The following is a 26,735-nucleotide window of genomic DNA, read 5'->3' on the forward strand; positions in this document are numbered from 1 at the left end:
TGGATTGATTTTCTCTGTGTGTCAGGCTTTGTATGAGGGGCTGAGTCTTCATCTCCATAAAGGGTCCCAGCACACGTGTAAATAACCATGACATATTAACTGCCATGACTACGGGGTGAATAAAATGTCCCCAAATCACAAATTGAGATATGGAAATTGATTGAGATTGGGTAGTCATGAAAACTTCACAAAAATGACATTTTAAGTAGGATTTCACCTATTTTAGAAGGAGGGAAATAGCTTTCCTGGCAGCATGGGACGTTGCATATGTTTGGCAGGCTCAATACCTGTTGAGTCATTTGTTCATTTATTCATTCAATCATTCCTTTATTCATTATTCATTTATTCATCAGGCCTCTACTGTGTGCCAGGCTCCACGTGGGGCTCTCGATGTATTATACAGAGTGAAACCCAGTGGAGACAGATGTAAAGGTGGCAGATGTCAGGCTATGAAGTTTCCGTAGTATCCTGATAATCACTAAGGATCTAGCGAATGATTTCTGAGCAGAAATGACGTGATCACAATTCCCGTTAAATAAAATAGTTCTGGCCCCAAATAAAATTTAAAAAATGGAGGATTAGAGAAGCTGGTGGCTGACAGCTCACCTATAAAGACATTACTACAGTCTTGAAACAGGATGGTAAGACCTGACTAAAACAAGAGCCGTGGGCACAGAGGGAAGCATAAGGATTTACACACTGTAGGGGCAGAATGAACAGAATTCTGAGAGGGGGGCAGGTACAGAGCCTGAGCCTCAGTTTTCTGGCTTGGGTAAGTAGATAGACTGTGAGTCTTTTACCAATTGAGGGGCACTTGGAGGAAGTAAATTTGAGCAGAACAGTGAACGATGGTGATTTGGGGGGACATGCCTGAAGTTCAGGATAGAGGCAATAGCTAGAGAAAGAGATTTGAGAGTTGTGTGCAAATAAGTGATAGTTGGAAAATGTGCAAGTAGAAAAGAAGTAGATTACAGTTGGGACCTTACCAAAGCCTATTAAAGACATATGGGGAATGATGATGCAGTAAGAAAAGATACGAGGTCTGACAATGAAGTTCGTGAACTTGTTGCAATGATGTTGCTAAGCATTTTTGATATCAGAGGGATTATTCATTATGAATTTGTACCAAGTGGACAAACAAAACAGTTAACCAAGTTTACTATTTGGAAGTGCTGAAAAGGCTGCATGAAAAAGTTAGACAACCTGAACTTTTCGTCAACAATTCATGGCTCTTGCATCACGACAATGCACAAGCTCACAGGGCACTGTCTGTGAGGGAGTTTTTAGCCAGTAAATAAATAACTGTATTGGAACACGCTCCCTACTCACCTGGTCTGGCCCCCAATGATTTCTTTTTCTACCTGAAGAAAAAGGAAATATTGACAGGAAGACATTTTGATGACATTCAGGACATCAAGGGTAACATGATGACAGCTCTGATGGTCATTCCAGAGAGAGTTCCAAAATTGCTTTCAAGGGTGGGCTAGGCGCTGGCAACAGTGCATAGCTTCCCAAGGGGAGTACTTCGAAGATGACCATAGTGATATTCAGCAATGAAGTATGTAGCACTTTTTCGAGGATGAGTTCGCGAACTTAATTGTCTGACAGAACAGGAGACCTAGAAAAGGGTGCTATTATAAAGTCACAAGGCAAGAGAGAGATTCCAGAAAGAGGGCTGGTAAGTAGCAAAAAGTGCTGAAACAACCCTTTCTATATGTCTTTTCACCCCACCACTAAATTTGTTTGTCCCATTAGCAAACACATTCTTTAATATCTCCTTTTAAGCTTGCCTGAGTATTTATCTGTGGCTATGATATACATTATAGTTAAATCTGAAACTCCATTCACATCAGAGTTTTCTCTTTCCACTTTGGTGATCCTCCAAATTGATCAGGAGTTAAAAATGAACAGAAGAGGAAAAACTGAGGATTGCTAGATGGGCGGGGTGGGGGGGGGGGTGGGGGGGCGGGTGAAGGGATTGAAGGGCAGTCGGTGACCACAGGATGGCCACGGGGTTTGAAAATTAATCTGGGGAACGTAATTTAGCGGTTACCAGAGGGTAAAGGGGTTGGGGGGTGGGGGATGAGGGTAAGGGGGATCAATTATACGGTGATGGAAGGAGAACTGACTCTGGGTGGTGAACACACAATGTAATTTATAGATGATGTGATATAGAATTGCACACCTGAAATCTATGTAATTTTAATAACAATTGTCACCCCAATAAATTTAAATTAAAAAAAAAAATGAACAGAAGACATGTGTCAGATTCTTTGAATGGGCTCAAAGGAACCCCATGTGGTCAACATGAAAACCTTTGTCAAATATATTTTATTGCCATCATGGATGATAAAGTGGTTTTCTAAATCAGAAGTCAAAGTCATTTACTTAATAGCATTTCCAGAAAAATCTGAATTGCAGAAATTCTGTTTCCAAGAAACAGTAATGGTTTCTTCAACTCTGGGTCTTATCTTACTCTTTGGGTAACCAAGTGCAATTTTCTAGAAGGAGAAAGCTGCAAAACCAAATCAAGCTAATGTCACAAATGAACATCAGTTGACATCCTCACAGCAGTTTGGTTAGCATTTGAGATGAAAGAATAAAGCATCTTACCCTTTAAGTATCTATCTCTCTCTCTTTTTAAGTTATGAGCTAACAGAATAGATATTTTTCCTTTCTATAAAAGGAACTTGGAATATTTTAAGTTCAGTTTTTGTTTTATTTCATTTAAAATAAATATACGCAGGCAGAAAAATAGAAAAGAGTAAAAACAGAACAACTCTGGCCCAATTTGAGGTTGAGTAATTAAACCAAGCTTTTTCCCATTGTCTTGTGCTATGCCCTGTGGAAATCATCTAATCCCTGTCTCCCTCTGACTGAAGCCAAAGCTCTTTTCTCAAATTAGATTCATAGAGAGTGAGACGCCTTAAGAAGCCAGTTGACCTACAGGCTATCAGGGATGTCTGCTGAATCAGTGATTCTTCATTTTAAATCTAGTAAGTGGTAAGGAGTGAAGAGATAATGTCTAGAGTAGATCATCAAGGAAATGTAGCATAAGCATAATGTTAAAATTAGGGCGGTAACCACTAAAAGAGCTAAATATGTTAAACCTGGTTTCCTCTGAGAAATGAACAGGGGATTGTCGAGGGTGGGGTGGGCTGAAGCAGGAGACCGTACTTTTCATTATAAGGCATTCTGTACTTTGCGATTTATTTTAACCAATGGAATTTTTATTTGGATAAGATGAAAGTGGAAAAGAGCAATTAAATGTTATTATGACATGTATGCTTCCTTTGTCTTATGTAACATAGATTTTTGAATTTACATTCACAAAGTCACAAAAATATACAGACTATCTTCTATTTTGCAAATAAAAAGACTGAGATTCAGATAAGTGACGTGACCTGCCCCAGGCCATGGCGCATAGAGCCAAAGCAAGAATTAGCTTCTCTACTAGATCTGTACATTAGCCACATACGCCTGAGCTCCTTGTTTTTATGAATTTCATAAAAAAGGGAACGGATTCATTTTTATTCAGGAATTTTCAGACTACACAATAGGACTTCCTGGAAAATTATACCATAACTCAACCTCATTAGACGGAAAGTACCAGGTGCTGGGGTATGGAATTGAAATTTCCAAAATGAAAATCAGCGTCAGAGGAGGGAGGAACCACAGCACCCTGTATAGCCACCACGACTGATGTGATTACATAGGAGCCAGGTATATTAGTTAGCTAGAGCTGTCATAACAAAGAATCACAAATAGGGTGGCTTAAGCAATAAAAACATTTGTCTCTCAGTTCTGGAGACCAGAAGTCCAAATTCAAGAGGCCAGCAGGGTTGCTTCCCTGTGAGGGCTGTGAGGGGAGGATCTGTTCTGAGACTCTCTCCCTGGCAGGTAATTGCCTTGTCCCTAAGTCTCTTATACAGTCTTCCTTCAACGCAGGGCTGCATGTTTAGTAAATTTCCCCTTTTTATAAGGATACCAGTGATACTGGATGATAGGCCCACCCTACTCCAGTATGATCTCAACTAATTACATCGGCGATAACTCAATTTCCACCTATGGAGGTGACCTTAGGACTTCAACGTATGAACTTGGGGCGGGGGGGGGGGTGGCACAATTCAACCTATAACACCAGGAGATGATTAAATCCTTGAAGCCATCCCCCAAACATTTACAGAGTTTCATGAAGATTTTCTTTTTCTGGGAATATATCCCCTTCAGAGTTAAAATCAGTTGGAAAACAAGATTGGTTGGTTAACAGTTTACGTTTGACTACATTTAAATCCTCTACTAAATAAAATGGAGACTGCTAAACATACATAACATTATCTCCTCTAAATGAATATATACTCTAGGATGCTTTAGGATCAAAGGAAGTAATAATAAGTTAAATTATACATAAGTATGTATACATTATAAGCAGAGCAAGTGTTACATAACAAAGCCATTATCCAACAATGTAAAAGTATTCACCCAAAAGCTACATCAAAAGGTTCAACCTTCAAGTGGTCATGTCACATTTTAAGGGGTCTTGTCAATTATAGCTGTACAGTTGAATGAAGTCTGAACACCTCAAACTGGGAAACACACATAAAAATTTTAAATCCAATTTACTTTTCCATTCGACCATGATATTTACCTTTTGCTTTTCTCCCAGAAAGAAAAACGAAGATAACAGGTTTCCCTTTGATTTCTAGTCAACTCTTCTTGTCTTTAGAGCAAAGACACTGTACAGGGAGTTTAAAAAGGGGAAATTTTCCCTCTCATTAGGGCTATCTAATCAAAAGTTCTGCTATCATATGCAATTGTATATTAGCCTAAAAACTTTTGCAAATGTAGCTATCTAACATGGGACAACTATTCTGGGTTAATTTTGAAAACAAGTTCTGGCAACAGACTAATACGGAGTAGCAAATATTTTTTCATGAAAGTAAATTACATGAAGCTGATAAGTTTTCTAAATACACTGACTTCTCTTTAGTTTATCTGTTTTCACTAACTCATTCATTCACTCACTTTTCATTGAGTCATTCAACAAGCATGGGTAAATCCCAACCGAAAAATAGGTTGCTTTCCTTAAATTTATAGTAATACTATTTGGCACTGGAATGCATTGTTTGAAATAAAAGTAATGCTGCGTATGTAGACTAGGTCTTGGGTGTTCGATACATGCCTATCTAATTACAATGAGACAATGAAAAATAATTATGGCAGTACCCATAATTAAAGCATAAAGTAAAATGAATTATGTTTACTTATGAAAAAAATTCTTTTGCCTTATCTTTAATCTTTTTCAAGCACTCCTTCTTCCTCCTACTTGTCCTGACGGAGGCCTGGTTTTCCCCTGAAAATACCACTTTCTTTGTAACTCTTTCCAATTCTGGCCACTCCTTCAATCTCTGTCCAATTTCAAGGGTGAAAAAGGAAAATCAGCAAACTCCCTTTTCCCTACTGCCCCTTCCAGATACTTGATCCCCCACAATCTTTCAATGAACTCTGCTCCTTAAACTATTCAGAGGTATGGCAGGTCATACTCATAACCCCCTTCCCAGAGAGTGTGCTCAGAATCCCTACTGAGTGGGCATTAGGCCATTTGTTCTGATTTCTTAGACACAGCTAACTGGACAAAGGAGACACCTGGCCCAAAGTCACAGCAGCAGATTCCCTCTCTCTCAGGAATTTGGAATTGAAATATTCTTGGCATAGAATGCTGTGAAAAATAGTATTAAAAATAGCATGAAAGAGGAAATACATACATTCATATCCATTCATTTATTCATTTATTCATTCTCAAAATATTTATTAATTGCCTGCTACTAGCCAAGTATCGTGGCAGGTCCCATGTTGTAAAATTGGGACTAAAATTGTAGCACATTCTGATGGCAGACCAGTGATCTAAGGTTTTATACTGTAGTTAAATTAAAAGGTAGCTGGTTTTACAATATGTTTCTTAACTGATTCACATCAAAAAGTCCTCTGCTTCTCCATCATGTGCCTTTCAAGACTCATACTTTGAATGTAACCAGAATTGACTAAGCTACAATTCCAACCCACCCTTTTTAATACTAGAATTGAACTATGTGTTACTCCATGGTTCTTCTTGACTCAATGCAAGGCAAACTCAAAATGGAGGAAAAGAGAACATGGCCACTCTGTAGGACTTTCCCCCAGTGGATTATAAGCACCTTGAAGACGGGTGCTTTGTTAATATACTTCCATCTCTGGAAACTGCTATAGTGCCTGGTACATAGGAAACATACAATAGGTATGGACCAGAACTGAATAGGAAACATGGATCGTGAGCCTGGAGACGCAACTGGGGTGAAATGAGTTAAACAAAAAAGTCCCTCAAGATTTGTTAAATGAATACCTTGCTAGGTGTGGAGAGTAAGTCTGGGAAATGTGCCTCCTTTGGCATAAAGAGGGGGTGGGAGGCAAAAGAAGTGGAATGAGAGCCAAATACTTTCAAAGAACAACATTATGTCCTAAGGATAGAGTGATTTAACGGTATGCAACACACCTGTGCTTGCCCAACGGCACAGTGATTAAGAAATACTGTTATCACCTTCAAAAGGAAGTTTTCTGAAACATTAAATATGATAACCTCCTGGTAAATTTTTCCATAGCAATTGCACAGACCACTTCCAATCATGCTGCGAAAAAGATAAGGCAAGCTGAGACCTAAGAGAGAGGACACAGGCTACCCATGAAGAAATGCTGTTCCCAAATGTAATCTATCAAGTGTTCTGCTCAAGGGACCAAGTCCAGTTCAAAAACTTTTTTTCCTTCCAGTGTCCTGGGCTTCTGATAATTGGAATTATGAAGATTTGGGTGGTTCGGGTCCATGGAATTGTGCAACTGCAAATCAGCCTATTTAACTTGAAACCCCACATTGTTTTAACTAGTCAAGTACAGATTTTTCTAAGGTGATTAAAAAAAAAATCCTAGTTACAAGAGTCTAGAACACATTAACAATCAAAGATTTAAGCTGAATTTTAATGCTGCTGCCAAAGAACAAAAAATGTATTCTTTTTTTTAAAAATCTTCATATATTTATTATTTGAAGCACATGAAAGAACTTCTGTGAACGTGACTAGCTCACAGTGTCTTCCTCAATGATAAATGCATGCTTCAACTTATTTTTAATATAGGTCAAGCACGATATATTTGATTTTATGCTGTGGAAAGGAAAAAAATCTTGCAACTGGTTTAGTGATGACGATAATAGGATAAGATCCAGGAAATGAAGCTTTCGTCCCATGTGTCTTTGTTCCCCCTTCATTAATCACCCTGGAGGAATGAGCAAACAGCCGGTGAAGTCAGTGTTTAGAAGGCTAACTTCACTACCAGTTAGCAAGAAACTAGTCTTCGAGAAGTTCTTTAGATCATACAATGTCCTGAAGCCTGACACCACTCGATAACTTAGACCAGAATGCTGGAAATTTTGGCAAAAAAAAGGTCTTTCCCACTCTCAACTTCTTCCGCCACTGCTCTCAGCCCAAGTTAATTTACAACAGCAGAACTTTCTCAGACCTTCGCACAGAAAGCTCAGCGTGTAAGGCCTTTCTTTCATACTGACTAACTAGAGGGTCTTCGGTAAAGACGTAGGTTACTTAAAGAAAGCTATTCATTCATTCACTCATTCATTCATTCATTCAGCTAGTATTTATTGAGTGCCCACTAAGTTCCAGGTAATCCTCTAGGCATTGGGAATATAGCCTCAGACAGAGGGAAACAGAGAGGAAACCAAAAAATCATATATATATATATATATATATATATATATATATATATATGTACATATATATATATCATATATTATATATATAGTAGAAAATATAATAAATATGTACTATGATATGCTAGAAGGAAAGCAGGGGAAAGCTATAAAGGGGGAGCTGTTATTAACAATTGTGTTAATTTTACAACTAGATGCCAATTCTTCAATTTCAGATGATAACCACTTCAGCTCACATGGGTAATATTAGTTTTTATTAGTATTTCAGTCAGTGCTGATTCTAGATTCACGGTCATCTTACTCCTTGCCCCTGACCCCATTTCTTAATTGCTGTACCAAACTCTGGTCCCTCTAACACTGGGGATGAGGAGCAGAGAGTCTTCAGAGAAGGAATCACACTCCCCCACCTGCTGCTCTTCTCTTCTGAGAAGGGCCCGAGAAGGGCCACAGCCACAGCCTCTGAGCAGCTTGTTCATTTACTTTTATTTTTACAAAACCATTTTCCAGTGATCCACCTCTCCGATCAGTCTATCTCTAGTGACTCAAGGTTTTGTCACTGGCTGGCTGCAGGCTACTGCCTCCAAAGCCATGTAAATAGGGCTGTCAGCTTCAGCAAATAAAAATGCAAGACGCCCAGTGAAATTTGACTTTCAGATAAACGACAAATATTTTCTAACACAAGTACGCCCTATGCAATATTTGTGACATACTTAGAAAAAGTATTTGTATCCAATACCTCTATTTTATGGAGCAAGCCCCCAGGTGAAGGTTTGGGGAGCTGCATTCATGACTTCAGGAGCATGGCTATCAGGTTCTGACTCATGTACAAAGTAGAGAAATTCTAATAGTCCTCATGGCAAGACTAAAATGCATGAGAACAAAATTCCGCAGTGCTCTATGTACTGTGACAGAGACCTAGCCCCTACCTATATCACAAACACAGACAAACTCGCAACAACCTTTGCTATTGCCCAGACCTCTGGGTGCTGACTCACACACCCAGAGGTGACGAGGAATCTGTTTGAACACTTACTAAAGACAAATGGTGTCATTAGATATTTGTCAAAGAGAAAAAATATGCTAGAATTCAATTACGATGCACTCACTCTTTAAACTCTTTGCCAAATTTCAATGAAGTCTGTTCTAAAACGTCCTATAGGAGGTGTATAGGTCTGCTAGGGCTGCCCCCACAAAGCTTCACCACACAATGGGTGGCTTAAATAACAGGAACTTATTGTCTCACAGTTCGAGAAGACAAAAGTCTGAAATCAAGGTGTCAGCAGGGTTGGTTCCTTTTGGAGGCTGTGTGGGAGAAACAGCTCTGTGCCTCTCTGTTCTTTTCTGGGGGGTTGCTGGCAATCTTTGTAGTTTCTTGGCTGTCGAAGCATCACCTGGATCTCTGCCTCCATGTTCACACTGTATTGTGTGTGTGTGTGTGTGTGTGTGTGTGTGTGTGTGTGTCTGTGTCCACATTTCCCCTTTTTGTGAGGATACAAGTCGTGCTGGAATAGGGGTTTACCCTATTCCAGTTTGACCTCATCTGAAGTAATTACATCTGTGACGATGCTATTTCCAAATGTCATATCCTGAGGTACTGGGGGTTAGGACTTCAACATATGAATTGGGAGAGGACATATTCAATTTACAAGAAGGGGTAATCTGTAATTGTGTTAGAAAGACGAGAGGAAAGCCAAAAAGCAATAAAATAGCTGTGGCTATGAAAACTGACAGGAAAAATGTGTGAAGTGGGAGACTCCAAGGACCTGGGACCTGCCCCCCAAGAGTCTAACTGGTTCCCACGGTTGGCAAAGAGCTGGTGAGGGGACTCAGGTTAAAGCTGTTCTGCATGGCAACCATGCTGCTTTTACACAGTGTGAAAGCAGGCAGTGAGGGGCAGTCAAGAATGAATCACTCTGTGTCCAGTTTAGGCTTAGCTCTACAAAGACATGTCCCCAGCTTTCAGGATCCCTCCCTCATTATATGCGTGGCACGTACTATCTGTAATACTCATTTAGCGAAGCTGTCGTGCAGGGTGAGGTGCATTTTCCATGTCTGTTCTGTCGCTACAACTATGTCAGGTAAACTTTTGGTTTTCCCAAAGTATATTTTGTGTGCATATCTTACGTTACATGCACGCAAATGTCTAAACATGAATACACCTAAAAATATTAAGTAACTGGGAATGGCCTTTTATAAGTCAGTGTCTGACATGCAGTCTTTAAAAAGTTTCTTCTTTCAGATGATTCTTCTAGGTCTTGTGGGCATTTTCAAAGGATACACAACTCAGTCAGTACTTGGGATGGTCATGAAATTATAGTTATTTTCCCCCCGATAAATACAAATTGATAAGCATACCATACTGGAACATGGTCTCCTGTCATTTCATAATTATTGAGGCAAAGGTGAATTTGGGGACAGTACATTTTCCAGCAAAATGAGAAATAATGAATCTGGGACATGAACTATAATTTAAAATAAAATGTACCCATATAAAAATTTTGAAGTGGTTAAAATATTTGAATCCCAGTTAATCCATTTCAAAATTCTATGTTTCAAGTATTAAAGTAAGGATCAGGATAGCACATCTGACCTTGTTCATTTAGGCCCTCTTTTAACCAGGGGTTGACATAATAAAGGTCTCTGGCTTAGAGACATTCTTGAGTGGTTGTTGACCCAATGCCATGTACACTATTTTGTAGTCAATAAATCTCACCAACTAAAGCTGCTTGTTTCTTACTTTGGCCAAATCCTGCTGTGTGGGGGCTAATAACCAACGGGTATTTGCAATGGGTCAATTCTGTTCAGTTCACTGAAGATTTTAAGAGGGGTAAGACTAGATTGCTTCACTTAGGATTATAGTCTAGAGCAGGAAGACAAATACATCCCAATAATAACCAACGCACTTTCAAGTGTTCATGCTAGACACGGTATTAAGTTCTGCATTAACTCTTTTAATTCTCACAACAACCCCACAAAGAAAGTGTTATTGTTAACCCATGTTATCAATGAGAAAACTGACTTCTAGACAGGTAAAGCGATTGCCCAAGGTCGCAAAGCTAGTTTGTCCACTTTGCTCGGTCCTCGTCCAAGCTTTGGACTGTCACTCTGTGACTCAATAGTTTCTTTGTTGCCGTAACAGGAATCGTGTTATCAAAAGATCGGTGTGCTGTCAATGTCCTTTGTGTGCTTCAAAGCACAAATACAGGAAAATCAGTCTACAAGATCCAGAGACTCTAGGCAAAACAGTGACGAACTCTCTTCCATATGGCAACAAGAGCTCACCTTCCATGAGATCTGAAACCCCAGTTCGCCATGCCCCGCCCCACTCCTGATGGTTCTAGACTTACATCTGTTTCACTACTTCACAGTTAATGACAAGATATTTTTGGCCGGTGGTTCTCAGCCTTGATTGATTGTACATTAGAATCACTGGGGGAGCTGATAAACCAACTGATACCCAGAACAAATCCCTGGCTACGTAAAACCAGGATCTCTGGGGGAGTCATGAGCGTTTCTAAAGCTTCCCAAGTATACTGAATGCAGGGCCAAGTTTGTGAACCGGTGCTACAGGCTGCATACACCAAGGTCTCTCGATGGGGGCGGATGTTGCCCTCCAGGGGACATTTGCCAATGTCTGCAGACATTTCTGGTTATTACAACCAGGGGGAGAGTATGCTACTTCATCTCCTGGGTAGAGACAAGGGATACTGCTAAACATTCTACATTACAAAAGGCAGCCCCCCCCCACAACCACCCCAACAAAGAATTACCTAGTCCAAAATGTCAAGAGCACTGAGGTTGAGAAACACAATATTCCCCTTCAGTTCATCTAATTTGTGCCTAACCTACCCACAGGACCTGTGTCATCAACTAACTGGATCTGTGAGACTCTCTGCTAACCGCACATTCAAGGAAATTAAAAATCAGGTACAAGGTGCCAAAATTTTGCCCTACAAGCCTTCCCAAAGATAATATACTCAATCTTGATTGTGTCTGAACCAGACTTGACAAAAGATTTGGGATGGAAATGTGTCAGCCGGAGTGCAGTCCGTCTTCCACCACAATTTTAAATTAAGCATCGCTTTAACATGGGGAAATGTGGTTCTGATGAAGCTAAGTTAGTATTATTGTCTTCTCTGCCATCGGCTCTACATGCAGATAGCTGCTGATAGTGAAGACCTTACAGATGTATGCCTGAGGGCATCTTTTTGGCAGGGGAGTACTCATGACCCTCATAGAGATGCCAGCCGCAAGTACCAGAAAGATGACACCCCCATCAGTAGCCCTTAATGGAATGATGGATGGAGAAGTAGGGAATAAGTCTTACCCGCTTCCTCAGTACTCAGTGCTAAGCTCCACAGTGACTAAGAGACTCACAGTGGGACCTATTGATTCTTTCCCTTTACCATCTCATGTTCCCACTCCACTACCAGCATTTCCTGGGATTATATCGCAAGTAAACCTCCTCCTCATCTCAGGTTCTGGCTCTCGGGGAACACAAAATTGGAACAAGTCTCAAAATAGATGAAACTACCAGATATGCACAATACACTGAAAAATGAAGTAGAGAGTAAGGAACTTGGAGCCATGCGAGTCAATACTGATGCAAAAATAAATTTTAAGAAACTATTATTAATATGTTTAGAGAGACCAGCAAAGATATTGCATTCACAAAATAAGAGGATGCTATAAAAAATGAACAGTGAGAACAAGAGAATGTTCTTGGAACTTACCAATAAGGCAAATGAAGTGGGAAAAAAAATCAATATAAGAAATGTAGGTAAAAATCTAGTAATTCTCATGGAAAAACACAAAAATAAAAAAGGACAATTGGAGGAAAAAATACGACAACAACAAAAATCAGGTTATTCCAGTGTCAACGCAGAGTGTCCGACATCCAACTAAAAGGACTTCTATACACAGAGAACAACGAAAATGGAGGAGACGAATTATCAAAGAAAAACACAAGAAAATGTCCCAGAACTTAAGTGGAAGAGTCTTCAGGCCACAGGTCCCGACCTACTCAGTAAATGGCACCCTTAATGTCTCAGTTATTATTTTCATGGCACTCCTAGGCTCCCCCCGTCCCGAAAATACCTCCCAATTCAGTTTATTAAGTAGTTAACTCTGAACAATGTAGAATGTCTTTATGTCCTAAAAACTTACCTGTTGGATGCCATACAACTTCTCAAACCTTGAAATCACAGTGGATACCGCCACCCTCATTTCCTATTCCATGCTAGTGTTCATGAGGTACATTTTTTTTTTTTTTTAAATCACAGCAACTGCAGAAAACTCAGCTTGGCAAAAACATTGATGTCACTGAAGGAACGTAGCAATCTAATGTTAAACTTGAGTTAATGGTTTGCCTGGTGTGAAACAGATGTTGCTATGTTTTCCTTGAATTTTAAAAATATTCCATGGCACCCTTATGAGTTTACTAGGGCACGCTACAGCACCTTGGCACACAGTTTGAGAACCATGGTTTTTCCCTAATTAGTGCCCATCAAATGCTTAGAAACTTGTTTAACAAAAGCTCCACATAGAGGCAAATCACTGTATATTAGGTTGGTGCAAAAGCAATTGCAGTTTAAAAGGTTAAAAATAATTGTAAAAACTGCAATTACTTTTGCAACAACCTAATACAACTAAGAATATGAGCGATTTAAAAGAAGTTATTAACCAGAAAGAAGAAACAGGTCACACATAAAAGAAAGAGAATGAGAATGGCATCAGACCTCTCACCAGTAACTCTGAAAACTTCTGAGGGAAAATGACAGCTACCTTAGACTATTGTACCCAAAGTATCAATACAGTAAGAGAACAGATATTTTCACATGTTTACCTCCCAAATATCTTCCCGAGTAAGCTGCTGAAGAATGTGCTCCAGCAAAACTAGGGAGTAAACCACAAGTGAAGGTGACAGTGGATCCAGAAAAACAGACATAGTTCTGAGAAAACCAAGGACAGTCTGAGGAAGAGGGCCACGCACCAGGCCAAGATAGAACCAGTCCAGGGGAGCAGGGCTCCAGGAAAAAAAACGAACAGCGTGGATAGATTATTTGTTATGTACCAGTATTTGAAAAAATATATATATTGCTAGAAATTTGATAAACCTAGTACTGCATTTTGAAACAAAACTGAGATAGGTACAAGAAAACTAAGAAAATGCAAAGTAAGAAAAGTTGTTTGTAACTGCAAGAAACCTGATCATAGCATATTTCTTGGCTGGAAAATAGAACAATATTGACATAATTATGATTTTGTAAACATAGGCTGAATTAGTCAATAATGGCTAAAACTGATATATCAAGATAGCAGTGTAGGCATCTTATTTAGGATATTAGAATATATTCTAATATATAAATGTATAAATAATTGTTAGATGTTGTATAATAGTTAAGATTATCAATATGCCTATACCGCCATTACAATATATGTATTTTAATACTAGAATATGTATTCTAATATTCTGGGAAACAGGAGAGATGGTAAGGGAAAGGGTAGGCAAAGGGATGCTATAAGCGTGTATTATTTTGATTTAGACACATTTTGAAAATGAAGCAGAAAACAGAGGACAATATATGAACATTGCAAGCAAAAAAGAAAAATCATTAACCTTGGTTTTCATTGCTGATGAAAAGACGTTTCAGGTGAAAGCATTTGAAATGCAGGGCCCGGAATAGCCAAATAACCACCAATATTTTAAATTTCACTTTGCTTATCTAACCTTACTATATAAGTCATATCTTCTGTGGAGCATCTCTTTCCACTTCACATATCCTTAGTGCCTTCAGATAGTCCATAAGTTCTTTCTTTATTGTTGTTTTACTTTTCTTAATTTTTTTATTCTTTACTAACTTTTTTTCAATTGTTTGATTTTCTTAGCTAGTCTGTAAGTTCTGTTACAGCATTTACTCCTTTATAATTGACTATTACTATTATTATTATAACAAAATTGATTTGTAATTTATATAAATGTAATTTATTATGTTACACCTGCCTCCCCTCTGGACTGCTATACTTTAGAAGAACAGGAATGTCATCTCATTCCTCTATAGATTTTTGCTTCAGTGTACCAACAGGTCTGATCTTACAAACATTAGAAGAAAAATTGTTTTAATAACTACTTGTATAACTATTACACACCATATCTCATCAATTCAAACTGCCCATCTTTTTCATATTTTATCTTCTCCAATTTGGGGAATGTGTCGTAAAATCGCTGGAGGCCTGGATGAAAGCCGAGTTCTTGCAGAGAGTCTTGACACTGCTCCGATCATGCATCCGGGCCCTCTCAACCTGAGACCACTTCAGATGAAATTATCTGCCGAAGCATTTTTTTAAACTTACATTGACATTGGAAATTCCGTCCTAAATATTTATCAGAACTGACTTACAATTCAAAATCTTAGGGGAGATACATTTTTTCTTCCTTCTACCTGTATCAGATTTCAAATATGTGAGTTCCTTTGTTGTGCTTTTCTCTGTAATGGGTTTGTTTTTCATTTATCCCCACATAGAAGGGACAGCTCTTTGTTGTCCCAACATTAAGCAGACATCCTACTATACACCCCATCATAGAAGCTTTTGTCTTTCTTAAGGGTACATGAACAACGCTGTATCTTCCACCGGAAGGTCTCGGATTCCATGAAATATAATACTAAATAATAGAAGAAAAAACTAAAATATAATTCTGGCTTAATAACAGTTATGTAAATATTTTACATTTTTAATAAAAGAAACAGTTGGGCTTCTTTGGGCTCGTAAGATCTCCACATTCCTACAATTACTAGAAAATGTTTCAAAGACTTTTGAATTTGGTTCTGTAGATTAAATCCTGACTTTCCAGCTTTCCCTTTACGAAACAATTTTTTTCATGTTCCTGCCTATGAGCATTTTAAGACATAGTTCACATTTGCCCACCCAAAACCACAGCAACCTACACTGTGGTTTGGTTGATGGAAAACTTCTGATGAAACTAACAAATCATCAATGAAATACACCCTTGTAAGATCATCATTCGCTTCGACAAGACAAATGAACTCTCCTAGGACATCAGTTACATTATTCAGTTCCCTAACATGGCAAAAGCCAAACCTCCCCTCCACCAGCAAAAGACTTCCTATAACATATGGTTGAACCCTTCATTTAACTTATATGATTGAATCTCCCCCTCTGAAAACAATACTTAGCTAAGCATCAGATGTGACACAGTATGTAGTTAATAATTATTCAGTGCTTACTGTGTTCCAGGCAATGAGCTAACCACTTTACATACATAATCACTTTATTCCTCACAATGAACCTACTGATTAAGAAATTGAGGCTTGTCGTTAAGAAACTTGCACAAGATCGCACAGATAGAAAGAGGCTGAACAAGAATTTAAGCTCAGACAGAGTAAATCCAGAATAAATCTCTACACCCCTGCACGATACAGCTTTGAGAAAGAAAAAAAAATTGCAATGGGAAGAAACAATGGCAGTTTGAACAGTAGGGTAAAATAAACAGGTTTGTCAATTGCAGTAATGCTCAGCAACCAAAGTTTACATAGATTTTGCACATTCATCCACATGCTAAAAACGATGCTTCAAACCACAAGGAGGAGAAATAGTTTCAAAAAGTACTGAGCTAAAGTCTGGGTCACCATTTTAATTTCCATTATAATCACTCTTTTTTATTAATATTTTTTTATTAGTTTCAGGTGTACAAAACAACGTACTAGTTAGACATTTCACCCCTCACAAAGAAATAACCCCCTCAATCTACTACCCCTCTGACACTGTATACAGCTGTTACAATACCATTGACTCTATTCCCTATGCTGTACATCTCGTGACCATATATATGTGTATATATGTGTGTATATATATACATAAATGTATATATGTGTATATATGTATGTGTGTATATACACAATATGTATGTGTGTATATGTGTATATATGTGTGTATATATATACATAAATGTATATATGTGTATATATGTATGTGTGTATATACACAATATGTATGTGTGTATATGTGTATATATGTGTGTATATATATACGTATATGTATATATGTGTGTGTGTATATATATATATATATACACACACACAACCAAGAAAATGGATGCAAATGGACACTTTGGTCAACATTGCTCAAGCAGTAGTTCGCTGTAATCAGAAGTGTCTGGACGCTGATGGGAACCACTTTGAGCCCCTCTTGTAATTTCAGAAGTCAAACATGACTTGTATTAATCTTTTGTTATTGGTATATATTGAGTATTACAATTTTAATAGTTTTTTCCTTCCTTAAAATGTCTATACATTTTTTGGCACTGTGTGTGTGTGTGTGTGTGTGTGTGTATTTAATTATAGTTGACATTCAATATTATTCTACTTCAGGTTCAGTTGTATAACGCAGTGGTCAGGCATCTTCACAGTCTATGAAACTAAAGTATAGCTCATCATTGTAATTTCCATTATAATCACTCTTAATCATGACCATTTCTGTCTTGTCTCTCCCACTTTGGGAGTGGGGCTCATTTCCATGAGTCTGTTAGGACATTTACTTTGTGGCGTGTATTACATATTTTCTCTTAAGTCTCACTCTGCAGGCCAGAGCTGAAGGCAAGCCTTATTATAGATCAAAGCCAGTGAAGTGGGTAATGAGGTTTGGTATATGAAATACTTGGTATAAATGCAGGGTAAATTCTGGCTTTTCTTTAACATTAACTGCTTGGAAATGCATCATTTGAAATAGAATTCTTAGTAGGCCACTAACTGCTAGAGAATAATTTCCCTTCACCAAACAGACCACTGGTAGCTAGATGCTTTTCACAAATGTGGAGCCCCGTGCAGTGAGTTATTTTTAATACATACTCCATGGGGTAACTGCTAAAATGCACGGCTGAACGTGACTCCTCATTACCCACCCCAGCAGAAATAAGGAACTGAAAGACCATTCAAATCAGCTTCACTTAAAGAATATGGTCTGAATGCTCAGGCTGATACATAAACTTAAAAGAGAAACAATTAAAATATTTAAGCAGAGAGTTTTCACCTCTCAGGTAGAAAGCGTTCTTACAGATTCAGACTTGTAGTCCCCAGAGCCACAGGGGAGCAAAGGAAAGGTTATACATGTAACATTAAAAGGATAATTACATTTCCCGATAACTTTTAAAATCATGTCTGGCTCCTCTCTTGTCAACTGTGTTTCAAGACTGGTGCTTTCTAGGTCTATAAAGTCACTTCTGTATTTCTTAGCTCTACAGAGCAAAGTATAGTTTTCATTATCGATGCCGAATATTTATCACCATAGTCCAACAGCATGAGTGGTTGAGGGTGGAAGTCATAAAAAAGGTCACTAGATCCCCAAATGCTTTCCCATCCTCCCCTTTTCCTTCCTTCCTTCCTTTCTTCCTTCCTTCCTTCCTTCCTTCCTTCCTTCCTTCCTTCCTTCCTTCCTTCCTTCCTTCCTTCCTTCCTTTTTGCCTTCCTTCCTTCTTTCCTTCCTTCCACGTGTTCTTCCATTTTTTTCCCTTTCTATCACATTTTAACAGTCTAACATGTGCCAGGTACTACGCTATAAATGCTGGGGTAACAATCATACTATTTGCATTACTAATCTCAAGTACTGCACAATCAGCCAGAAATGCCGGACCTCATTAATTACGGTAAGCTCCCTGACATCAGAGGTCATGCGTGATACCTCTTAGAGCATGATGTCTTGAATTTGTGTCACATACACATACAGAAGGAAGAGCTTGTTAGATAATCTGATGTCCAGCTCCCTCATTCAAGGTAACTTCAGACAAGTCAGTTAATATCTGATATTTCCATTTCCTTCTGGACAAAATGGGGATCATAACATCAGTCCAACCATCCATAGAGGGTGGAACCGCCCAGTGACAAAAATCTTAATGCAAGGAAAGCCACTTGACAAATCTAAGCCTTTCTCAGAAAGGCTCTCCTAAGTATAATTCAGAGTCAAGTGGTTGAATACCAGGGCTGCTGGGTGGGTGCAGGGAGCCAGGTCATTTTACCAGAGTCTTGCCAACCTCACTCTTATCCCTCAGAAACGTTTGAAGGTCACATTCTGCCCGCTCAGCCATACTAGGCCACAGCACGTGACAAGTGCACTGCCCTAGTGGCACTCTGATGTAGAGTTAGGCTACTATGGACCTTCTGACAATATGTCCGAAGGAGAATCATCAAGCCACGACAAAGTCAGATCCTCCACCCGCAAATGTAATTGCGTTTCCATCTTAACTAAGCACTTATCATACACTTGGCTGTAACTTTTGCCGTTTGAGGCAACAGCAAAACTAGCATGAATTTCTTTTTCCTTCTTTACAATTTCACAGATAGAAGATTTGTTCTTACCCTAGATCTTAGCCACCTCAGCATTCAATTTTTTTTTGTTTGTTTCCTTATTAAGTCGAGAACTTTCAGTGTTTCATTTAAAGGAAGCCGTTTAAGGCTCCCCTTTGGCACATCCAAATTGGCAGCATCGCTACTCTTGTGCTTTGGCGTCGTTACTAAGTAACCTAAGAGTGACTTGAACACCAGCAGTGTGATACCACAACAGTTGATCTAATGACCTAGATGGCTCACTACTGAGTGAGTCCCAGGGCAAGGAGCATCTAGAGTGTGGAGACACTGTACAAAAAGGGTTCATGTCCTCGGTGGGATGGAGCAGGCATCGCGAGATTTCATCCTACTACTCAGAATGCTGTATAATTTACAACTGACAGGTTGTGTCTTTCCGGAATTTTCCGTTTAATATTTCTGGACCATGGTTGACCGTGGCTGACTGAAACCGCAGAAAGAGCAACTGCAGATAAGGGGAACTACTATGATTGTTAAGACTGTTTTTTCTTTTCGTCTGTACTGAGGGAACAAATATTATCATGGGCCATCTGCCATCAAGAGGGGAGAAAAGCGGAGCTTGGAGAGTAAAGTCCTGGATCTAGTCATACCCGCCACTCAGTATATCCTTGCACTTCTCTCCTATGTTCCCCTTTTTGAGTGGGTTATTGTCAAATACAACTGAAAGTCCTGACTCATACACTGAACATAAATAAGTCACAATTTCTGTGAGCTGTGAGTTTCTTTATCCTCTATAAAATAGGGATGATGATGATGATGATGATGAAAATGATGATGGTTATAACGAAAATGATAATAATAACCTTTGCAGGGTTACAAGAGCATCAAATGGGATCATAATTGTGCAAGTGCTTTGTGACTTGTAAATCCTGATGTTCGTAGTTGTCATTCATACTACTCAGAAAAGCATGCAATTTGAAATTTATGAATTGTTATTTCTGGAATTTTCCATTTAATATTTTCAGATCACGGTTGACTGTAGGTAAATGAACCCAGGGGAAATGAAATCAGAGATAAGGGGAGAGTACTGTAATTTGTTATAATAGTCATAGCAAACTAATATTCCAGACAAGAAAGTAGATAACCTAATTAGAACAAAGCATTCTACTTCTTGGAACTTCACTTTCCTAATCAACAAACTGAGGCTCAGTGTCCCTAATGTGCTTATTTTATAAGGCTGTTTATGAGGATCAAAAGGTATAGGGCCTGTGCTTGAATCTCAACCTCAGCACTTCTTCACTGTGTTCCTTTGGCAAGTGACTTAACCAATTGGTGCCTCAGTTTTCTCACCTGTAAAATAGACATAGTGTTGGGTTATTATGAGAATCAATGATTTTGTCCATATGAAGTGTTTAGAACAGCATGTGGCACAATGTAAGTGTTAAGCAAACGTTACCTATTATTACATATGTAAAAAGAATTTGCAAAAGGTGAGATATTATTAAAGTGTAATGTAGAATTAGCATTCTTACAGAACACTGGTTCTCAAGAGGGTGGAGGTTCAATATACCCCTCGTCAACAGCAGCGCAGAAATTTATGGAGACATTTTAGAGGTCAAGGGGAGTACTCATGGCGTACTACTAGTATTTAGTGATAGGAGCCAGGGATTCTAAACATCTTGCAACATCTGAGGAAGTCCTTCAGCTATTGGCATGCAAGATTTTACCAGGTCCCAAAGGACAGTACATACTCTTAGCCACCTTTATCTGCATCTGTGTATTGATAGTGATTTTACACACAGGTACTAATATCTGCTTCCCTTGTTATGACCTCCTGTGTAGTTGTGCCATGAATTATCTACGGAAGCTTTTAAGGAATAATTTACTTTATTTCCCCATCATATTAATAATATATTATTAACGTATTATATATTATTAGTAATATGTATTATATTATTAATAATATTAATAATATAACTGGGCATTATATTGTTTTTAAATTTTAAATTAGAGTTAGGTTATATGATTTATGAAATTCATTTGATGATAATAAAAGGGGCATTGGAAAAAATAGTTATTGAAGGTGTGCTGGGTCTGAGTCGACGGGATTTGAGGTGAAATAAGGTTTAGAGATGGCTTAACCCACTTCCCTAGCTTTCTAATAAAGAAAATCAAGGCCCAAAGAGATAAAGCATCTTGTAAAAAGAGTAACTGTTAGTGAAAAGACAATAAACAACTCCAGTTTCAAGACTCTAATTCTGGAGTTCTTCGGTATTCTTTAAGAATCTGTTGATCCTAAATAAAGCAAGATTCTTTAAAGTTCAAATTTTCATTCAATCCTGAGATTTTATGCCAGCAAAACTCACTGTCCCTCTTTTGCACCCCATGTCCTTGCCCTGCCATCCCCACTTCCACCACTGGAGAAAGTGACTGTGAAAGTGACATGTCAGATAATCTCAACAGCCAAGCATTACTGGGAGCAGTAGAGGGAAAAGATTTGGTGGAGAGGGTTAATGTCAACAGTTGTCTCTGACTTTCTCCTCCTTTCACTTTTTCCACTTTTTCTGGTTCAGTTCCAAAGGAGATCTTTGGGATCCAGGGATGATTCGGTCTGCCCCCCACGTCCACATCCCAACATGAGTCTTCCCAAACATTCTGCACTCCTCGATCTAGACAACGTCATGGAAAACCTAGTTTTATTGTAGTTTCAGTTACAAAAAAGTTGACGTTTTTTCAAAGCACTATTTTGCTATTAATCTAAGGGCAAAAAACTTCCCTGCCCCCACCCAGAGCTGCTGACGCTGTTTAAGTAGGTATGCCTCCACACCCCTCACCCCTCATCCTCCCACCCAGGCCAGCTCCAGAAGGTGCCATTCACATAATGGTCTATGTGAATGGTGACCCCTGGAGTTACGGGGTTCATTATCCACATGACTGCATGCAAGGTCTCTGCTCCCACTCCCGAAAATGAAAAATGAGTTCATGGTGTGAAGATTTTTGATGTTCGTTTTGTTGAATAGTTAAACGCTGACTTACGTGACACAGTGTATTCACTGTTTTAAGTCTGAATTACCACTTAGTCCCTTGCTGGCCATGCGTTCAAGTACGTAGGCCCTGCCGGACTGCAGCAGGTCCCTCTTGATAGCCAGACACTTGGTGCGTTGGGGTTTTAAGACTCCGTTCTTCCTCCCGCCCTCCCTTTTGAGCAGCCCACACAATTTCTGTTTCCAGCTCAGGGTTGTCCCAAGCACTTCGGCATCTTTGAGGAGTGAGAAAGAACATCTTGAGCTCAATAACTGATGAAGCGTCCACCAACTCAAGTACACAGTTCCACCAAGAAGCTCAGAGTATCTGTTTCACATAGAGGTGACAAGTATGAGTTTTTAAGTCAGAGAGACCTGCAAGCCTCTTAGCTACGTTGCTTCGAGCAAAAAACGACTGTCGGTACATTTTAGTATCTTCATCAGTTAAAAGAACAATAACATGAGCCTCGTGGAGGTACTCGAAGTGTAACATGAACAAACGTGTGCTCAAGAAAGGTTAGCTATCTTAATGACTCTCTTTCCCCAGAAGGATGGCCTCCTAACATTACAGTTTTAGAGTACAAAATAAAGCAGGATAAAAAATAAGAAATATAAACTCTAGTAAGGAAAAAGGGGAGGGTTTTTCCCTCAGAAGGGGCAATTTCATCTTCATTTCATTTAAATCGTAAAAACAACTAACCACAGCAGGCATTTGATATATGCTTTTTTCCCCTTCTTTTATTCTTCCATACCGCAGCCCTGTAATGTAAGCGTGTCCAGCCAGTTTCTTTATTCCCAATTTTCAGAAGGAGACGTTGGGGCTCAGGGAGGTTAAGATAATTCCGTGGCTGAACCTAACGCTAGAAGGCAGGCATTGAAATGTGAAGTTCAGCGTTTTCATTTCATAGGGTGTTCCACAAGTAAAGATAGTGACTCTCCACTAGGGGGCGCATGCCATGTAATGGGGTGCCTGTTAGCAGTGATTAAGGGACTCCACTAATCTCCATCAGCTCCCCCCTACAATCTAAATGGGAAAAAAAAAGTGTATTTTCCCTATCTTTAACTATATCTTTAAAACATCTCCCTTAGCCCTCCCGTCCAATGAAGTGACATCTGCAAAGCCTTTCCTATATAGAAATTCTGGAATCAAGATGGCGTTTGGAATACAAACAAGTAGATACGTGTCTTAAAAAGCCCTTCCAATGATTCTGATAAGCCCCTTCAGCAGGGAAATTGTGTACTAGGCCGCACTACAAATGAGAGGATGTCTGCCGTTTGATTTGACGGCATATGATCACTCCTACCACATCTAATAGGACCAACACTTCGCTCAGAATAAAAGACACTCTTTTGAGTGGGGCCTCTACTTGCTTCTCTTAAGAGCCGTCAGTTTCTGCAAGCTGAGGCTGGAAATAAGACCGCTGCCCTTAGCCCAGCTGGTTCTTGTCTAGAAGGCCCAGAGGTCTTCCCCGGACGTGCTGCCTGCCACATATGACAATGTGTTGTAAAAGGTCATGTTAGAGGTTTTTACAAAACTCACTTTTCACGTGGCACATCAATAAAGTCACATAACGGGTTGATGGTCTTTTGTTTGTTTATTTTCAACTGCAGGGAGTCACCTTTTCTTCCTCTTTTTGGGTGAGAGATTTTTTTTTTTTTTTTACCTCTTTGCTAAGGCATTATTCATTAAAATGAAATCAAGCAGACGAATAGAAGGGATATAATGAAGGGCAGTGCCTGAAATAAAAATGACCTGCCTTTGTCTTCCCTGATATTTTACAGTAAATATTGCAAGCTGAACCAGTGTCCAGCAGTTTATAGTCCAAACTACACTTCCCCCAGATCTCACCTGCCCCTTGTCACACAAACCAATACACGCTGGAGTCAAGAAAACTTTTTTCTGTTTACTTATGTTAATCATCAAGCCAAAGCAAATAGCCTTCCACTTTCTAGATCCAGGGTAGCAATTAAATATGAAGACATCACGAATCCTTTAGGCAAATAAGAGGGAGGGGAAATCCTCCCTATTCCAGGTCGGGAAATAGGCAAGAGGTTATATCTGCTGTCACACATAACAAAGTTGGTTTCCCAACTTTGAACTTTCTCAGTTTCACATACCAGCACATCAGTTGAACAGAAAATTGACTTACGTCCTTAATTTAGGACTTAAATTAACCACCAGTTTACAAGATTTCAGAAGAACATTCTATTTCAATAGGTATGGGTTCATTTGTTCCTTCACTCAACAAGTCTGTCACTGAGCCCCTAAGCCCAAGGGAGATGACCCATGACGGAATAAAAGACCCCAGACAGCTCAATCTACAGTTAGGGGGAAGCTGAGTAAATCTATAAAATAATTACACAATATTAGTGCTGACAGGGGTATGTACAAAGCCAGTTAAGTGGCAGAGAGGCAGATATCAAGTGAAAAATGCAGCGGTGGTGGGAAAGAACCGATTATCCGCTTACTACCCTACTGCCCTTCTCTCCACATGCCACCACATAACCACAAATAGGTACAAAAAGCACTACCTATTGTATTCACATTCAATAATTAGGACACTATTCTCAAGAGAGTAGTTTCTAAGATGCCTCACAGGCAGGGGAAACTGTTTACAAATACAAAGTTGTTTTCACACCCCTCCGGAAAAATCCCAAGAAAAGAGAGGCAGAAAAACCACTTCGCCAGCTTTCCACCCAGAGCAACCTGGAATCCCGACTGACCGGCCGAACACCTGGCAGCAGAAGTGAACTTCTGCATAAAGCTGCAGCTCACTTCCCAGCCCTTGGCACAACTCTCCAGCCATAACCCCAGTTTCCAGTTGGAAAGGAGGGAAGTCGAGAAGGGTGGTGGGAGTTTGAGCATTCAAACACTGCCACCTCTCTCTGGCCCCGTCGCCATTCAACCCTTTTAGGAGGGTTGACCAGGCTTCTGAGGAGGAAATTCTGACAAAGCAAAAAACTATCCGAGTTGCGATTACTCAGTGAGTTCGCTTCGTACAGTGGATATGATGACTCTCTACGTCTACAGTTCATTTCCAGTTCCACTTCCCAGCCCCTACACTACACTTGGCTTATCTGCAGATAAAAATGAGACGGTGCGCACTTAGCAGACTACCCCGTGCTTGGCACATAGTAGGAGTTCAAGACACCCTGCTGGCTTCGCCTTTTCACACACCTCTCCTGGGTCAAAGCCTGTAACGACTCTAGGGTGGGGACAAGTTACCCCCAGGTGGGTAAAAGTTGTCAAAACTCCGTGCCACCTCCGACACCCCAGCACGTGGGTGAGAGTGCGAGCAGCGCTGTGGGAGGGTGAGTGGGTGTGCGCGCCTGGCGCGGCCCGCGCGCGGCGTTAACCCCTTACCTTCCAGCATCACTTCCTTGCCAGCGCGCTTCAGCGCCTGCACTGCCTCGTCGTGGGTGGCGTCCCGCAGGTCGGCTCCGTTCACCGACAGGATGGCGTCGCCCACGTACAGGGCTTGGGTCTGGTCCGCCGCCAGCCCCTTGAAGATCTTGCTGATGAGGATGGGCATCTTGTTCTCCTTGCCACCCTTGATGCTGATGCCCAGGCCTCCCAGCTCCTGCTTCAGCACCTTCACGCCACGCTTCTGGTTCGAGATGGACTCCGGCACCTGCTCTGGCAGGTCGGTGAACGCGGTGCGGACCCCGGCCGGTGAGTCCGGGGGCTGCGAGCTGCCCGCGCCCGGGTGCCCGGTGCCCCTGCAGAACGAGCCATTGGTGGCGGTCCCGATGCCGTTGTACGCCGCAGCGCCCTCCTCGCAGCTCAGAACCAGGGCGTCCTCACTCAAGTTCACCAGAACTTTGTGCCAGCGATCCCGCACCAAAACTTCCAGCAGCCCGCTGCGCTGTGCCCGGCCGCCTCCCCCGCTGGCCAGCCCGGCCGCCGCTGCCGCCGCCGCCGCCGCTACCGCCATCTTTCCGGCATTCTTAAAATGCCATGTGATTGCAAAAGGGGGGAAAAGTGGGGAAGGGTTGCGTGGGGGAGCCGCGGGGCCCGGGGGCGCGAGGAGAGCGCGCTCCGAGGGGAAAAGGCAGGACGCGGGACTCCACTCCCGGAGTTCGCTGCCGCGCCGGGCGCGAGTTGGCAGCCGCAGCCCAGCTGGTTCCCCCCTCGCCTGATCCTGGGCGGGGTGGAGCAATCTAAAAGAAGGAGAGACAGAAACAGGGGAGGGGAGGGAAAAAAAAGCCAGCTGCCAGTTGCAAAACCCCAAACCCAGGGCAGCGCGGCACGGCGAAGCGCGGAGGAGAGCCGGTAGGAGGCACGCTCGCCGCGAAGGGGAAGGGCGGGGACCCGCCGCTCACCTGTTCCAGCTGCCGCAGCCTCGGCGGTCACACGCCGCCCGCAGGCTCAGACCCTCCCCGCCTCCCTCCTCGGAGTTCCCGTCGCTGCAGGGACAGCTTCCCTAGGGCTTTCCGTCCACACCGCCCCAGCACTCGCATCTTGACTCTCCCTTTGCGGCGGGTTCCCACACCGCACCTTTGCTGGGTCTGTGTGTCCCTGCCATGGTCCCCTTACTGGATGCTCCTGAGCCACTTTCCCTTTCACTCACCCCGTTGAATTGTCTTTTAGTCCTAATCCCCAGATTGTATCTAGACCCAGGTCTTCTCACTCCAGTTTCCTCAAACCAA

General features: G+C 40.8%; 1 protein-coding gene across 1 annotated transcript in view; it reads right to left on the minus strand.

Moving 5' to 3' along the window:
* The window catches only part of SNTB1 (syntrophin beta 1), a 211,237-nt gene extending 184,884 nt beyond the window's left edge, over positions 1-26,353 (minus strand). The window contains exon 1 of the mRNA XM_033125880.1: positions 25,450-26,353. Within this exon, the coding sequence (XP_032981771.1) occupies positions 25,450-26,020 (571 nt within the window). The 5' untranslated portion in view covers positions 26,021-26,353. The remainder of the gene's footprint in view (positions 1-25,449) is intronic.
* Between the last annotated feature and the right edge of the window lie 382 nt (positions 26,354-26,735).

This window comes from Rhinolophus ferrumequinum, chromosome 14, assembly GCF_004115265.2.
Source record: "Rhinolophus ferrumequinum isolate MPI-CBG mRhiFer1 chromosome 14, mRhiFer1_v1.p, whole genome shotgun sequence".
In the NCBI taxonomy this organism is placed as follows: Eukaryota; Metazoa; Chordata; class Mammalia; order Chiroptera; family Rhinolophidae; genus Rhinolophus; species Rhinolophus ferrumequinum.